At 36.3% G+C, this 18434-nt stretch overlaps 1 protein-coding gene across 1 annotated transcript in view; it reads right to left on the bottom strand.

The window, feature by feature from the left end:
• Window positions 1-4054: 4054 nt before the first annotated feature.
• Window positions 4055-18434, bottom strand: part of SLF1 (SMC5/6 complex localization factor 1) — a 39001-nt gene continuing 24621 nt past the window's right edge. Inside the window, exons 11-17 of the mRNA XM_075726553.1 lie at window positions 15131-15278; window positions 12765-12910; window positions 10587-10756; window positions 9966-10099; window positions 7893-7985; window positions 7306-7488; window positions 4055-4809 (exon numbers count right to left, since the gene is read on the bottom strand). Coding sequence (XP_075582668.1) covers window positions 4325-4809; window positions 7306-7488; window positions 7893-7985; window positions 9966-10099; window positions 10587-10756; window positions 12765-12910; window positions 15131-15278 — 1359 coding nt within the window. The 3' untranslated portion in view covers window positions 4055-4324. The remainder of the gene's footprint in view (window positions 4810-7305; window positions 7489-7892; window positions 7986-9965; window positions 10100-10586; window positions 10757-12764; window positions 12911-15130; window positions 15279-18434) is intronic.

The following is an 18434-nucleotide window of genomic DNA, read 5'->3' as shown; positions in this document are numbered from 1 at the left end:
ACCATGTCCCTAAGCACCACATCTACGTGTCTTTTAAATACCCCCAGGGATGGTGACTCCACCACCTCTCTGGGCAGCCTGTTCCAATGCTTGACCACTCTTTCCGTGGAGAAATTTCTCCTAATATCCAATCTAAACTTCCCCTGGCACAACTTGAGGCCATTTCCTCTAGTCCTATTGCTTGTTCCTTGGGAGAAGAGCCCAACACCCACTGCACTACAACCTCCTTTCAGGTAATGGTAGAGAGCAATAAGGTCTCCCCTCAGCCTCCTCTTCTCCAGGCTAAACAACCCCAGGTCCCTCAGCCGCTCCTCATAAGACCTGCACTCCAGACCCTTCACCAGCCTTGTTGCCCTTCTCTGGACACACTCCAGTACCTCAATGTTTTTCTTGTATTGAGGGGCCCAAAACCGGACACAGTATTTGAGGTGTGGCCTCACCAGTGTCGAGAGCAGGAGGACAAGGCAGAGGTTTGATATTAACTCTGCACAGAGCATTTGTGGTGCTGCCCCTTTGCAATTCAGCAATTTAGCATCAGTCAGGGTCGTAGATGGCACAGGAAGGAGCTGCAGGACTATTTAGAGTTTAAAGGGAGCTCAGGCTCTGAGGTTGAACCTCCTCTCTGTTATAATAAATTTTAAATGGTTATTGAAGCCATAGGAGTATTTAAATTTTATAAGCTAACCTTTGCTCCTAAACAAAAATAAAACAAATCAGCAGCAAAACTTGTGAGCTCAGACTCCTCGTGTACTGGCAGTAGTGATTCGCCAATGAGTGTGACCATTTTGAAATCAAGGAACACTCTGTAAAATGTCTTACAAATATCACAGAGATTTTTCCATATAAAATGATGCACTTCAGATCTAGTAATGCCAGTAGTGTGAAACAAAGAATATGTGTCATAGAAAATACAACACTGAAATTTGGCGTAATGTAACTTTCTTGGCAACTTTTGAAGCTTGACCAACAACTTTGCATGCCATTATAATTCCCAACTGCATATCCCAGCACATTCTACCTTCTATTTTGCTGCTACCTGGTATCGTGATGCTGACCACTGTTACTCACCTGTCTGGGCAGCATTTGGTACATGTGCAAATGGGATATTCTCCAACTGTATGTTGAAGGTGGAGAATAATGAACAACTTTTTAAAGGCCTAGGAAAAACAGGATTGACTGGGGATGAAGACGTACCTTCATACTCATGAAGCATGTCAGCGTGTGAAACATGGACATGGAGAGAAAAAGGGGAGGGGGGCTGGCTGGCTGATTTTGTTTGTTCTTTTAACTAAGCCAGGAAGTGGGAAGTAACCTACATACCAAGAGGGATTTTAAAAAGCAGACAGTTTAATCACTTGATAGATCTCAATTTATTGCAGTCATGATTTAACAGGAAAGTTTTGCTATTCTGAAAGAGAACAGGTACTCTCTAATAAATTAGATGAAGCACATAATTTTATGTTAAATATGACTGAGATATACTTAAGATTTTTTTAAGGCCATGGAGTTTGCAAACAAGTATATATAAAACTGAGTATGTATAAAACTGAATTCTGTTAAGAGCATAACTGGGAAATAACAGGAAAATTTCCAGTATATGATCCTTAAACTGAGACAACATTAGAGAGAACAAAATTGTGTCACCATGTAATTAAAGACTGACGATGCACACAGACAATATTTAAGGGCTACATGTGGAATATTAATTCAGACATTTGCTAACTTTTGAACGTTTCATTTTGCAATGTTAATATTATGTTCATTTAGCATATGGCATCTACTTTCCTTTACAGTATCTTGGATAGAGTTACTTGAAATTAGCTGAAATAGGTAAGTAGGACTTATAAATGATTGATATGCTTTTTTCCCTAAATGACCTAATAGCAAATAATTGTGGGAATATCTTGGATATATAAGCAGAATCACTCTCTTTACCATACCAAAGTAATGCTTTTCCTGTTTTCATCTCAGTCACTAAGTATTATATTAGGAATAGATATGAATATTCTGAAGCATTTGCTCTTCCAGATCCATCAGAATTCTTTTTCTGTGGTTCTCTGAGTCCCAATTATTTTAAATTCCCTTTTACCTATCAAATTCATGACTAAAGAAAATGTTAATATTGCCAACTTAAATGCATGTTTTGCATTCTGTAGAAAGAATGTACACAGCATTTCTTTCACCACGTCCTGCAAGAGGGAATACTGATGTTTATTAGTCCATCTCATACATGACAAAGGTTTTTTTGGTGTTGCTTTCTTACTACAGAAAAATCAACAGTACACAAACAGAAAGGAATCCAGTATGTGCTGACCCTTTATTCTATTAGAGCAGGCTGTTCTGCATGCACGTATAAAAATAATAATCAGTCATTAATAAACACTGAACATTTGTAATGAAGGTCTGGTTCCAAGACCAACTCAGTCTGAGCATCTTCAGTGGATTAATTGCTATGAGATCATATATCTCAGCTGCAGAAAGGCTAAATGGGAGTTTTAATGTGCTGCAAGCCAGCTGCAGCAATGTAACTTATTCCCTCTAGTCAAGCAACATCAATTTCAGAAGCAGCTATTATCCACACCCTTTCTTTTAGGGTTCTTCTTTTAATATTATAAATTCCTATTACAGAAGAATTGGAACTGGAAACATTGCTAATTAGTACCTTCCTTTTGAAGGCTAAGATTTTAAATTACTCCTGATGTATTACCGAATCTGTTAGAAAAAAATCAGGTACCTTCATTCTAAAGCAGCACTTCCTTCTCTTCCCTTGGATAAACTTCCCTTAGATGTGTCTCTCTTCCCAGACCCTAGTCTGAAATGAATTTGGCACTGGATCTCTACAGAGATGCAAGGCAGGAAGAGTAGTTGTTGCTGTAAAAATGTGCAGTAAGAGCTTTCCAAAACACTTAAGTCTTTCGCATCCCCAACCCCATGCAGCACAATTATGTAGTTCAGCTGCCTGACAAGCCTCAATACCTTTAAAGAACAGCACAGGATTTTCTCTTTTTCTTAATTAATTAAAAGGACCATCTGATAGAATATGTAGCACACAATCCTAAATTAGGTTAGAGGATTAGTTTAGAGGATTTATCATGTGTAGTTTGCATGTATTCACAGAATGGAGAACAAAATTCTCATATTAAATGGGGTGTAATTTTTAAGGAGATCCATACTTAGTGTCAGAATCTGATGCCCCGTACATACTTAAACTGTCTTGTCTAATCCTTTGTAAATTCCCCTGCCAACATAACTAGATTTGTGCCACTGCTTCCACCGGCATCTTTAGTTGAAGCAATCCCAGGAGTGTTACCAGATCATTTTATACGCTGCCAGTGTAATAGATTTATCAAACCACTGCAAGCCAAGATGAGCCAGAGCAGAGCCAAGGACACCATAAATTATGCTAAGGGTAATTTGGCCCTTCGCAGCATTGCTGTCCTGGGAAGCTGCAAGGTGACTCAATCATTTTAAAGCTCTAGTCAGTGGTACCCACTGGAGTTTTGCAAATCACCCGAGTATCTGGGCCAGTCTCCTCAAGTCAGTCACTGTACAAATGAACGTGACCACAAGTGCCGCTGTGCTGACGAGGAAGATTTGCCACACGCCTTTGTGGGACCACTTCTATCAAAACTAACAGAGACATGGGAAATGCCAGTACATGGGTTCTGTAAATATAGGTATACTACCTTCTGTTTTGAATTTTACAAGAGGTAATTAATTTACTCACCATAATTTTAATTTTTACAAGACAAGGATCAAGAAGACAAAAATGGATAGAAGGTATTTGCTTTTCCGTATGTTTTTGTTTAATGACAGATATTTATAATACCAGTTTTACTGAAGGACATAAAAATATGCAGGCACAAGCCTTTCTCAAGGGAAAACTACTTGTTGTAGGGTTTCAGCTCGGTTTGCCTTTACGGTCACTACCTCTGGAAACCAAAGTGAACTATGGCGTGAGACAGGTAACAAAGATTTCCAGGACAGAAAATAATGAAGTTTAACTTAGTGCTACACTAAGTTTAACTTATTGATACACCACCCTCCTGAGGTGTTCACAGGCATTCAGATCTGTCAGACAACCAGAAGGCATTGGTATTGGAAAAAATTTGCCTAAAAAAATGCACTGAATCAATGCATCTGACTTCCAGGTTCTGGCAGAGGGAAGTATTAACCACATGGGAGATACTAATACGTAAGACTCGTGGAGGGCTGTGAAATTTGTACATCTTTAGTTGCTGGGAAAAAAGTTAGCCTAATACCAAGGGTTAACAGTCAAGATTCAACCAATGTGACTTGTTTGGAAGCTAGCTGTTAAAACGATTTAAGTAAAGAGCTGATATGCCTTTACCATAGTTTCCAGAGTTGCTAATAAAGACTTCATCTGTTCTCCAGGGAAAAAAAACATGTTTGCAGATATTTCTTCAAGAAACTGTGGTAGCTTTTGAAAAGTTTCTAGCTCTCTGAAATATGTATCTACTAACCAATCTGCAGAAAATGTATTTTTCATCTTACAGTTATCACGAGCCATTACTTGAAGTACATTTGAACAAGCTGCCTCTCTGAGAGTTAAAGTAAAGGGTGAAGACAGATTATAAACTGAACAAAAATTCAGCAGCATCTTATTAAATAACATCAACCACAGTTCTCTCTGCTGACTGCAAAAATCTTGTTCTGTGCGTTCATAGAAGCTTTCAAAGTTCTCTTCTGGATGAACAACATTCAAAAGTTCTTGCTTCACTGGTACAGACTCAATATAATCTAGTGGCAATTTTCCATTGGAGTCTCTCTGCTGTAGAAGGACTGGTCCTGCAGGGAAAATATAAACATTAATAATAACAGCACATTTGATTTGGCAGCTGAACAAGATTTTGGTTTGTTTTTTCCCAGAAGCTAGGAGTCTGTTTAAATTCCTTTCTGTACTAAGTTATGTTGATGTAACCGATGAGTTACACATTTGCAATACAATCTAGAACATGTAGAGAGACCTTTCGTAACAGTTTCTTTACAATATTATCTTAATTTTCTTCCCAGTTTTGCTAGGTTAAAAGCCAAGGCCTATTACAAAGAAATGAAAAAGAAATTCAAATGTTGCTTATACTAAAATTTCAAGTAACAATACATAGAGTATGTAAAAATGTAATGTTATTACTGTTGTAAAATTCCATTAAGTATTTTATAGCCCAGGTTATTTGCTGACATTGACTCCAAATTAAAGGCATGTTACTATGATGGTCTTTAGTTTACTTTTCTGGATGGTGTGGTCAACCTTGTGCTAGGCTAGGCAGCAATGTAAAGTATTGAGGTAGGAATCCAAGTCTCCCCGAACAACTGAGTTTCAAAATCTGGTCTTAAGAGATTTCTGACATGCAAAAATTAATTACGGTAATAAATAGATTTAAAGTAAGTAAATGGGATGTGTTTTACTTGTTCAGATTATACTACATTCTTTTGGTATTTCCTGTTTATTAGTACAATGGAGCTATTAATATTAAAATACAGGTGTCTTGATAAGTTTATGAAAGGCCACATCAGTAAGAAAAAATGAAGGCAGTTAGCACACTACAGGTGGCGTTTTTCAAAGATGAACACATCAGGAATCTTCTTATGCAAATTTGGGTTACTATGCTAAAGTAATGATGCAACTTTAACTTGAATAACTTTTTAGAAATACATTTTAATTACAAAAGGTAATTCATTGTGTTACATATCCATACTAGAGGTTTTACCTTCGCTGTGATTAAAGCTGTATTGTTTTACTCCATCACTGATTATGCAATATAATTAAATTTTGCAAGCTGGAGGTTTTTTAGAGAAAGAAAGTGAAAAAAGTTTTTGCAGAGATGTGTTCTAAATTATTGAGGCGAGTAAATCCACACTGAATGGGTAACACGCTTTCTACCATAGTCTTGTCAGCTATTTGACAGGCCAAAACCCAGAGTGTGACAAAGGCAGAGATAAGGGTACACACAGCCTTATAGTTGCCAGAAAACGTTGATGAATGCAAGTGCAAGTAGAGCTCTTCCCCTAGGACAACAGGATCATCCACTACCTATTCTTCACAACAGCCTAGGAAAAATGCACATCTGTCAGTGCAATGCCATTTCCAATTGAGGAGCCAGGCTTACTATAATATTGGCTATTGCATCACTTAGACCGATTGAACTGAGCCCAGGTATTGGCTTGGCATGTCAGATACATGGTTCAGTAGATATATAAAACACCTGGGAGCCACAGAACTGAAGCTCAGCAAACACAGAGGTAGAACTGCAGAGGAATGTATTGATTATGAGCTGGTGCTTGCACAACAGACACAGAAATAGCCTTTAGGGGGCAGGAGAAGACTGTAAATACAGAGGGTCTTATGCCAAGAATGAAAAAATTTTGTTTCTCTACCTTAATTAAGTAATAGGCCATCTAAATACAGTGCATTCTTCTGCCTCATGGCTATACGCAGAATGATTTTTATTGAAAAAATTTGGACTCGGCATATAACGCACAGAGATTAAACTGACAGAGTAGGTCAATGGTAAGGATATCGCAAATACTCATTTTAGTAAATGAATTAGAAGAAGGAAGAGTTGATATCCAAGACCATTCTTTGCAGTTGTTTTTTTAAAAAAACATGCTAAGTAATTATATTGATACAGTATGTTTCAAGATACAAGGTCCCTGTCACTGAACAAAAAATATTGTTCAAAACATTTATCATGTGTCTGCCTAAGGGGTAATGTATCTTTTTACAAACTAAGGCATCCCTCCCACTATTATCCCTAAACAGCAGTTATCACAATTACAATATAGATTTCTTTCTTAAACTAATTACCAAGCTAATTGTGTTCTTCAAAGAGCATCACATTAATTTTCATAAATGCTCAACAAATTTATGTTGAAATACACAAATATATAGAGATTTACTGATCTATTTTTGCACTGTGGTAAAAATAGATCAAAACAAAAGAAAATCCTTAGCTTTGCTTGGTGACTAGGTAATCGTTATCATCATTAATGAGTCTGGAGAATATAGTTACAATGCATATGGTGTAAAATGCAGAATAAAAACATTACCATATTGGAAAAAAATGTGAAAATCCTGGTTAATTTCATATTCAGCTGATCAAGATAAGTGTGAAAACAGTATTATTTTTATTGTGACCAAAACAGATTGGCTTAAAAATGTTTTAAAATAAATATTTCGTAATAACATTGTATTTTAAGCAACTATTAAGAAAAACACCAAGAACTTCATATGGACTCTGAACAGTGGATAATTTCCCTAAACCAGTTTAGCATAAATGCACTCACCCCCATGCTGAAGTAGCAGCTTGCCAATTTCTACATGTCCATTTGACAGTGCATCATGCAAAGGAGTCACCCCGTCCACTTGACTGAGCAGGTCTACCTCTGGACAACGTTGCAAAATTTCACGGACACACACTGTGCTGCCATGGTTACAGGCTTCATGCAAAGGCGTCCAGCCAGCATAGTCTGAATTATAAATCAAGGGAAGTTTTAAAACAGCAGAAGTAGTACTAAAATGTTAATAATGTAATTCATCAGACAGCAAAACACTCTACTTTTCAGTATTCATCATGGCTACAGTGGCAGCTTGTGATTTCCAAACAAGAAATTCTATTGCAAAACATCTGAAAAAAATTAAATAGCATTTTTAAAAATCAATACAAAATGTGATGTTAAAACACACTTCAGTTATAAATTAACCTTTCCTCAATTTTTGCTATAAAGTCCTCATTTTGTGTTGTTTAAAATAATAAAGACAGTTTTAATAATATAAATACAAACTTTATTACCAAACAGAACAGATACTACATACAATACAGTACTTCATCTGGCTTAATTGCTTCGTTCTGTAGAGAAAATGAGTAACTTACCTTTAACATTAATGTCTGTTCCAGGGGAAGAGAGAAGCTGAATCAATCTCTCCACTTTGTTACTTATGCAAGCTTTATGCAGGGCTGTCTCTCCTACCATAAAAAATTAATAGATTACACTAGACTAGGCAAGATAGCAACTAAAGAAAATAATCAAAGTGCCTAGAACTAGGAGGCCTGGCTATATGCCAGAAAATTCAATAATGAGTAAGATTGTCCTTTATCCTGTTTAACCATCTTTTAAGAAAATTCAAAAAAACCCACAGAGCTTCTGTTCCACCACAGATCCAGCAATGAAATTGTATTGCAAACGGTTTAACACAGGAATTATCTCCCCCCAGTTCAAGGTTTAAAGCTTCAATCACACCATAAAAGCACCAAGTGATCACAGAACACCAAAAATACTGGGTTTTGAAGCAATAAAACTTTAGAGTGCAGTTGCCCTCCCTTAAATTTATTCATGAACCTACGTTAAAATGTATGGTTCTTTTTACACAGCATTTATAGCTTAATTCAAATGAATGTTTCTGGCTAAGCACGAGTGCCTCTACACACTGAAGTATAATTCAGAACTTCAAATCCGTTAACAGATGGTTTGCTGTTTCTCAATAGGCTGTCTGACTTGGCTACAGTAGCAAGGGAAGGGGGGAAAGAGAGAGAAATAAATGAAGGGGTCCTAATAATAATAATAAAAAAAAGAAAATCCTCTGGAAAAAAAATCCCAAGCCTTAGTACCATGTAAAGCTGAAGTAAGTGTGAAAAATTGAACAGCAAGAAACTAAGCACTGCTGCTTACATGTAAAGACACCATTAGCTTCTGCATGATAAAAACTTCAGACACATTCTAAATGCTGTTTTGCTTTCACTAAATGATTAGGTTTGAACAAGAGCCAGAGGAAAATCTTGATGCCAGGTGAAAGACAATGCAACAAACATCTCACAAATGAAAAAATATCTCAGGCTAAATATCTCAGCCTTTGTAATAAGATATATATGGTATATTTCATTATACTAATACCTCCACTATGTAAATCTGTCAGCTCCATACTTATTCTTTCAACAGAAGATACTACTTACAATTTTGGCAGGGGAAGAATAGAAAAAAGCAGTTGTTTGGGTCCCCCCCCCCCCCCCCCCCAGTCCTTCAGCTCACTCTTCTTTGTAGAAGTCAGCATGTAATAATTCACATCAATTTTACTTGCAAAAGCAATAAAGAGAAAAGGAACCAATTCTAAAAATGCATGGTCTGGTTCTGTTGCTGAAGCTCTCTTAAATCCCAAAAGAGGGTGAGGGTTTTTTTGTCCTTCAGTGTTTGTGATACAATTCTGTTTTTATTTTTTGAACAATCCCAGCTTGTTTTTGCCAGTTTTTTCTAAGCCTTCTCTTGGGTACCATGATTAATATAGTTGTGTTTTAAGTGATACAGGTAAATTTTTGATGATGAAGATGACAAAAAGTAGTTCCAGCAAGTAATTCTGCTCAGGTAAAGGCTCATGTAAAGTATGATTTATTAAATTTGTTTAATAACTAGGAACCAAGCGAATTACTGCAGTGCTGTTTTATTCCTTAGGTACTTGGGTTCCAGTATAGCTAAAACAAAAGCCAAATGCCTTTCATAGTCTGGGCTGAATGCCTGGAAGAAAACAGTCCATATGCTTAACACAGCTATGTAACATAGCATACTCCTCAGTCTTTGTTCACAAAATGTCTAGAACTGAAAGAGATGAAGACTGAATTATACTTTCAAATCAGAAGACGTTGATCCTACCAAGCACAGGTTGAGGTGGATTAGCTAAGTAAGGCGGGCAAGACTGGAATGAGCTCACACAAGCTGTACACTGTATTTAATATCTGGGAGGGGGAGGGGAATGAAGAAGGCAGCTTTATTCCACCATATATACAATTCCTTCTTTTGAATAGACATTGGAAAAGAGAAAGACAAACCATAAGAAAATGATTCATGGGCATAAGCCATCATTTTAGTTCAGTATTCATCAGGACTAGATTTTTAAACCTGAAACAGTGGATTTGAATCTTATAAAGTTCTTAATGTAAATTAGATGTATAGAATACCTTTAGTATTTCTCTTGTAAAAATATACCTCTTCAGCCAAAAGGTAGCAATTCTCTTTGGTGTATGAAGCCTCAACTTCTGCTTTTGCTCTGAGCTTCTTTGTCAATGGAGGGCACTTATTAAAGATTAAGTCACTGAAAAGAGAGCAAAGGGGACAGGTCTAAAATCACTATATTTAAAGATAATGGATATGTACTTAATGTTTTTAAATGTGTATATACAGCATACTTAGATCTATCAATTTCAGAGTTATTTCTGAAATGTCTTAATTACATAATTTCTACGTCATTTAATTATAACTGTATTTGAAACAGTAATAAAATTAAATTACCTACAATTAAACTTTCTTTAAAGGTAATTCTATGAACAGTTCAACTTCTCTCTGTACACTTTAATATTGGGAAAATATAACTACATTAGTGTGCATATACACTGAGATGGAGGATGGGGAGAAATGGGCAACTCCAGCCCAGAGGTGTTACAGGTTTACAGTGGAGCTTTCTGTCAGTTGCAGTAATTTGTAAACAACAAAACAGGTCATATAAAGTTCAAGAAATGTGTCGGGTCAGAAGCTGTCCCCCAAAGCAGAATAAAACTGGTGATGTTATAGGTATTACTTACGGTAGATCAGGCAGCTCTTTGACTTGATTCTGCTTATCACCATTTAGCATCTGTAATGCCCTTTGAGACTCAGGGCACGGCCGTTGCCCTATTTTCTTTTTCTTCGCTTTATGTATCTTTCTTGTCTCATGCATCCCTACCTCTCGCAAAGCAGGCAAATAGGAACAGACCTGTTGCAAAAGTAACATTTTCAATTACTTTGTATACAGTAAATTAAAATGCAGTCATTTTCTTTTGGTGCACTTCATGCAAAGCAGTCATCCACCACCCACAGCTTGCTGTATCTAAGTTTTTAAAAATATGATCCCTAAATGATTGCATATATACATTGTTTAAAGTTGTCTTCTGCAATCTTTTTTAATAGTCTTGTAATTCACTCTTTATGATGGCCTCAGAGGTGAGTGGGTTGTGTCTGAGCCAGAAAGTGGGAAATTCTAGACCTCTCTCGGTTTTGTGGTAGCTGAGAATATTTTGAACACTTTAGCTGGACATAAGACTGAAGTAAAGCTTTTTGATTCTCAGGTACTTAATGAAAGTACTTACAAGCTTCCTGCTCCCAACCCAGGGAGCAAAACCCAGGGAGCAATTTGGTAAAGAAATACTAATTCCCCTCCTTCATCTCTTCTAAGATGAAGGTTGGATTAAGCCTTTGAGCATTGCAAAGGCAATAAGCTAGTTATCTCTTAGGTGCTCTCTCATTATTAGGATAGCTTTGGATGTTGTAGGTATTTTGGCTTCTTTCCAGTAATACAGAACTCCCAACGAACTTATACCACTCACTTTTAAAAAGTCATACAAGTTTCTGCAGTTTGGCAAAAGCACCAGAAAAGTCCAGTGAGGGGACTCATTCAATGATTACACAATGATTATACCTGAAGAAAGAAATTAAAGAAGGCTTTGAGTATCTAGCAGATCACTGTAGATTCTGCAGGCAACTTGGAATGGGTGAGGGACACCTTCACTGTACATTTACCACCAGAGAGTAGGAGGGCACTATTTGAACCCATAGAAAAGTCTAGCTGATAAGATGCTGTATGAGAAGAGCTGGCAAAATTGGACAATAGTTAGTATTTAGTGTATGGAACGAGAAAGGAGGCACAGTAGTGCTAAGGAAAGCCACAAAAAGTACGTTAACTTGTTTCAACCACTACAAAAATTTACATTTTAGTAGTTGCAGAGAGTGATCAGTAGTCATGGCAATACTTAAAATAGCAATTGCCGCTGCGTATGTGTTGGCAATGTATGTTAAATATTAGACATATAGTTGGTTTATTTTTAAAATTCTGAGTCTTTTGTTCAAGCTCTGTTTAAATACAATGTATTAATAAACAATCATCTCTGTTCACAATAAACCCCTGTAAAATTCAGGAAAACTTATGTATGGAAAATGTATAAAGGTGTAAATTTGTTTTTCTTTGACTCTACCTGTAGAATTTTAGGACATACAGAAACAGTTATGGATTCTACATTCTGTGGAGTTGTTAGTATTAAGATTACTGAAGTGAGGTTCTTAAGTTAGGGCATGTCACTACTGTGTGACCTCCCTCATTTGCCTGCATCCTGCCAGCAGTCATGGTTTTGAGAATTTCTTTCACAGCTTTCATCATGTATTTCCTCACCAACTATCACAAATTGTGATTTGAAGGCAGGAAAAGGTTTGCAAGTAGGAGAAAATTTTTAAGAGGAGAAATTCACAGGAATACACTGTGATTCAAAGTCATAAAATCTTGTATGTAACAAATGCTTGGACCCAATAGAATAATAGACTGTTACCTCTTCAAAAAAACAGAAAGAAAAGATAACCGAGCAGAATAACACTATGTTTGGCATTTTCCTTAATTACAAATGTAACACTGCAATAAAGTATTTACATCAGAGATTATTTTAAAAAGCTTTCATTGTGACTTTTCATGTTAACTGCATGTAAACAGATTAATCAGGTGTTACAAATTCTCTGGCAAGAGAATCTTACCATTGTTTTGAACCCATATCTCAGGCAAAGAGAAATTTAAATGCAACAGAGCCTGTTCTACAGGTGGAAGACAATGCCTGCAATGAGCATGACCTTAGACCACAAAGGAAAGATATTTTCCAAGGCTTTCATGAATCCCATTACTTGTAAAATCATAGAATCATAGAATCCTTGATAGGTTATTAAAGAGTAGAAGAGTTACTTACTATTTTCTGAAGAGAAAGAGGTTTTGTGCAAACAGTTATATTCCTCTGTAAACACATTCTTTTAAAAAGTGCTTCTGCGACAAACATTTGAAGCCAGAGGGATGGTATGGAACAAATGAACATTTTTAATTCACGTATTGAAAAATCTGGATAAAAGCAAAGAGGAAAAAAAAAAGAGGCTTAAGATGAGTATATACAAACATGTACATCTAGAGTTACCTAGAAGACAGCTCTTCCGGACTTTTTTTTTCCTGCTGTTGCAGATTCAGAAGCTATTCTCCATGAGAATTACTAAAAATACTCATACTAAAAAAGGTTTTATCCATAATCTGATAAGATCAGCTTCTAAGAGAACAGTCAATGGATTTTAAAAGGCAGAGCATCACTTTCTATGTGAAACTTTTTTAAAAACAGCTCTAACCACAATTTTATAAAAGTTACACCTTGATTTTGAGAATGAAATTATTTATTTGGGAAGGTATGCAAGTGATCACCTTTAAAATCAGTAAGTGATATAATACAAACACAATTCAGGTAGAATGTGAACACATGAACAAAGAAATCTGCAAGTAATGCAGGGTGACCTATAAATTCTACATTAAAAGTGACCATAGGCAAATTTCACCCCATTCCGATGTACCAAATAGGTCATACTGTTACAAAAAAACCAAAACAGACAGTGGCAGAAGAATATGTATCTATATCTATCTCAATATATATCAGGCTTATGTCTGGCCTACCTCTTCTTTTAAAAAGGAGACAATGATTTTTCTTAGGGTGATATTTGTATTTTAATTCTAGCAAAATAATTTTGTCAAAATAGCAACTGAAACAGGTGGAAAGCAAGGTCTGCCATGAGGAAGAAAGTCTTTACTGTATTGAGGGAATATTCTGTTCTGCTAAGAAGTGTTCATACATTAACTGATCTGTAGACTCCATCAAAACAGAAACACAAGTTTTGAGAGTACGGACGTTTTCTACTCTAAGAGCAACAGAATTTAGGAGAATAGTTTTTTCGGGCTTTAAGTGCTGTGGACTGAACCGAGCAGCAGCGATCACCAATCGTTAAAGAATCTTTAGTCTTTATAACCAGAACTTGTTCTTGTGAGTGCTCTCAATGAAGGAGACTACAGAAAGTATAATCTTCCATTTCTGTGCAGGAAAGTAAGAAAGTCTTACAGAAATATACATCCAACATTCTCCCTATTATATGAAAGATTGAAAATCCACTGGAGAGGTGGCAATAGTAGTAGATACTAAAAGCTCTATTGATTTAAATACTATAAAGTTCCAACTGATTTGGCCTTCTAAGATCTAAGGCAGGCTGTAACGGTTCTCATAATTTGCCTTCTGTAAGACTGGAGTGGAACTATTTGTCTAGAGACTAAGATTTTAGTTTAATTTTTTCAGGATACATCTTCTCAAGTGCCCAGGTAAGAGAAGGCAGCAACACTGTAAATGAAGCCTACATACACCTGTCTCTAGAGAAAACGATGACCGAAACCAGGATATCCATACAGGTGTAAGAGCTGAGTACAGTTTTCCCACTATTTCTTAACTGGGAAAGGGAGGAATCTTTGCTGGGAATTAAGTTTGAAAATAAAATTTAAAACATTCAGTAGTTTTCTTGAGATTATTTTTTTGGTCTTCTGAGTTCCTCAGCCCCTAGTTGTTAAAAGGCCAGATACCTCAACCGACAATCCATGTTAAATGACGATGGTTCATCTGAGTGGAGACATTTCTCTTTATCTAGTATATTTCATGAAGAGGAACAATAGTGATTCATGGGACTAGTTGGAATTTTCCCCCACCCCAAAAATAAAGTCCATGAAGTCTAAGGATTTGGAATGAGACACCAAAATGATTCATTTGAAGACTGTATGGGTCAAAGAGTTCAGCGTAGCTTTTGGACTTATGACTGAAGTGTCTTTAGGAAACAAGATCAAGTTTGTGGAGTGAAAAATTTCACCTGAGAATTTGCCTGAGCTAAGGTGTCTCCAATTGCCACTCTCCAGTTCTGGCTTATGATATGCGTAAAGCTCTTCCTAAACTCACAAGAGAGCTCTGAAGATCTTTTTTTCTTCTTCACACTCTGTAGTCCTGCTTTTTGCATTATCACCTATTGAGATTTATTTAGAAGGATTTTAATAAGAAAGCCTGTTCTATTTGGTCTTTGCTTAGGACAGACAGACAAATAGACAGACAGCCACATACACACAATAGAACAGTTTCCTGCATATGTACACATACACCATAAGACTGCAGAGCTGCAACAGAAGGTAAAATATAACTTGAAAATAAAGGGTTTTAGTTAGGACTTTAGCGTATCTGATTAAAAGACTTTGAGAGGCCTTTCAAACACTCACCATCACATGAAATGGCAATATACTGTGCCAAATCATCAGCTACTTGATGAAACACATTTCTGTCCATAAGCAAACTTGAGATGATCCAATAGTCCACTACAGTTCCAAGAATTGCACTTAATAGACCAGCTATTTCACATCTGAAAGCCTAAATGAAAAAAAAAAAAATCTATAGACCTGTAGTATATAACAAATTCACACTGATAATGTACCAGTAATAACACTGGAGAACTTCTTTAGATAAAAGCCCACGCTGTTGCCACATCACTTCTTCACTGGCTTTTCTTTTTCTGCTCAAAAGCTAACTGTTGCAGCCAGGTCAGCAGAATTACTATGCCCTCAATGCCACATCAATTAAGATTTGACATTGGAGAAATAAAAGTTATTTGAAAACATCCTGTGTAAAACAACATGCAGAATGGGATCAGAGCTTACAAGTGCAAAGTGTGATTTCTTTTTAAATTAGGTTTTGTTTAACTGTGATTTCAAGTACTGCTTTTATTCTAGTTAACCTCATGTTTAATTTGACAATTACAGGGATCTTATTCTCCCTGCTCTATTAGGATTCTCTTTTCCTAAAGATTTCATCATTACATTAAATCTCCTTTTGTGACTAACTCGGTATGTCTGTGCCAAAAGGGAAAAGGATGCAAGGTGTTAGCTTCCTGCACAGAAAAAACTTCAGCAGCCAGTTTGTGGAATCAGGAAACTTTCTTCTGCTACCAAAAATTCCGAAGAGACTAGCAGCTGCAAATTTGGAAAGAACATACTTTTGGGTATTAGCCTTACCTTTTTCACCCCTGAACCTGCACAAAATGGTCATGTGTAGATAAAAAAGCCAAAGCCTATTTTCTTCAGGAGGCATCAAGACAATACACTGCACTTTAACATGCTATCCAGAAAGTACCATGAGACAGACAAACATACTTGTTCACCTATGTGAGCACTTCACTTCATCAGTATTGGCTGGGTAAAGCACTGCTTCTAGTGTTCGAGTTAGTCTATGCAAAGGAAAGTCAGATCTGTCTACTCAACAGCTTTCTCTGCCATGCAGAAATATTTTATGCAACAATTCTGAACTAAGTAATTCCTTTGACAACATGTACAACCACAGAAAAGTCAGTATTTGTATGTCAGTTTTGAAAGTGCAACTTGGAAAAATATGTGCACCATTGTAGGAACACATGAAATTCAAAGGCACCTACCTACGGCTCTACCAGAGAATTACTACTGTTAGACTACAGCACCAGCCAATATATTGCATTCTAGTGAAAGAGAATGAGTACTTCAAAGAGGACAATTTTGGATAAGAGGAAAATTGAACTGAGTATGTACTCACTTATTTGTCAGCTTGAGATTTTAAAGAACTACTTAAAAGAAGCAAAACTTTTCTGTCTTTTGTTGTGCTCTCACATGACAGTCAATGGTTTCTCTGACACTCCCTTGAGAACAAAGTATGTTCAAGGTTGGTTTAAAATAATTTAATAGGACTCCCTCAGGAGCTGGAAAGCACCAAAGACTGAAACAGTTTGAGCTTCATCAATAAATCAAACAGACATATATAAGAGCAACAGAAACTGTGACACAGATGAGATTTATTATAAGAAGATTACAAAGCCATTTGTCGAAAACCTACATAAATACTGTCCCTACAGTTAACAGACTTACTTGTCATTCAAAAGAAAAGGAATAAACACAACTACAAATAAACATTGTGTGGGGAGGCAGTATAATCTCCATCACTGAAGGCTTTCAAGAACTGACCAGGGAAAATGTTAGGAATGTGATCTCTGAGATCGCTTCCAGCCCTACTTCCTCTCTCTGTTAAGCTCTACTTGATTTGGTTTGCCCCTTGCTTTAGTGCATCATAATACTTTATTGTAGATGAACTGTGGGATCTCATAATAAAAAAACCTGAGAACATTGATATGGCATGTCAACAACATGAAAATAATTTTTTTCAACCAAAATTTAAATATTTTAAAAGCTACATTACTCCCTATCTTCTTAGAAGTCAGGAATAGAAACTGAAGAACTAATTTAAAACATCTGAAATGCATTTAAATTTCCCTTAAGTACTCATACCTCTTTTATCATTGGACCCCAAAGCAAAATGCTGGGTAAATAATTTAATTCCATCAATAGCTGTTTGCAGGAAATAAATTACAAAAATGCAGCAAATAAGCACAATTTTAACAGAGGTAAATGACAGGATCAAGGACATATAACTGTAAGCTGAGGTAGATACAGATGTAAAGCACAAGTATTACATTCTTTTTCTTGTTTCTTGTTTTTCAGAAGTTTAGATGATATTTTTGATTACCAAACTAACGTAAAGGGAAAAATGCAAACAAATTAAAAGAAGTTTCAGCAACAGTATTTTTAGAATGTAAGAATTAAGTCTTATAAAGCTAAATGATCTCTGTATAATCATCACTGAAAAAGTAAACGCACAGGAGCCACCTGATTTTTTTGTAGATATAGAAAAGCAATATTCAGAACATTAAAAGTCTTATTCCTTGATATGAAATAAGAAGTTGCCTATATAAATGACATGAATTGCTATTTTATTAACAAATGCAATTTTGGATTAACTAAAAACACATTCAAATGAAAGGTTTTCATTTACACTGTCATTTAGATAACAGTGTGACTACTGGTCATTGGAACACAAGCCTTCAATTAACAAAAATTGAGAATACTCAGAAACCACTGATTTTGGTTCTATCATTTACTACCTCAGCCTTTAATCAAACTTGAATCTGATTTAGTCTTAACAGTTTGTTTCTTTATAAATTTGCAAACAAGAATGTGGTTTGTGTAGGTACATGATAAACTATTCAAGTCTCTCACTATTCCCTGTAAATACTGTATTTTTAAAACTCCTAAAAATAATGTACTACTACAAAACATAGTATTTCAAATCATGCTGAAAAAACTTTTAATAGAACTGCAATATTATTCTTCCTTAGAAACCCAAGCGTACCAGGTCTGCCGGGGATGGAGTTAATTTTCTTCATAGCAGCCTGTGCTGTTTTGAATTTGTGCCTCAAACAGTGTTGATAACACAGCGAAGTTTTAGCTACTGCTGAGCAGTGCTTGCACAGCACCAAGGCCTTTTCTTTTTCCCCGCTCTGTCCCCCTCAGCGATTAGGCTGGGGGTGCACAAGAAGTTGGGAGGGGCACAGCCAGGACAGCTGACTCCAACTGACCAAAGGGATATTCCATGCCCTATAAAAATTGTGCTCAGCAACAAAAGCTGGGGAAAAGACGAGGAAGGGGGGACACTGGGGTTATGGCATTT

The sequence above is a fragment of the Pelecanus crispus genome, chromosome Z (genome assembly GCF_030463565.1).
Source record: "Pelecanus crispus isolate bPelCri1 chromosome Z, bPelCri1.pri, whole genome shotgun sequence".
Lineage (NCBI taxonomy): Eukaryota > Metazoa > Chordata > Aves > Pelecaniformes > Pelecanidae > Pelecanus > Pelecanus crispus.
The sequence above is the reverse complement of the archived record's forward strand: the minus strand, read 5'-3'. Positions and strand labels throughout refer to the sequence as shown.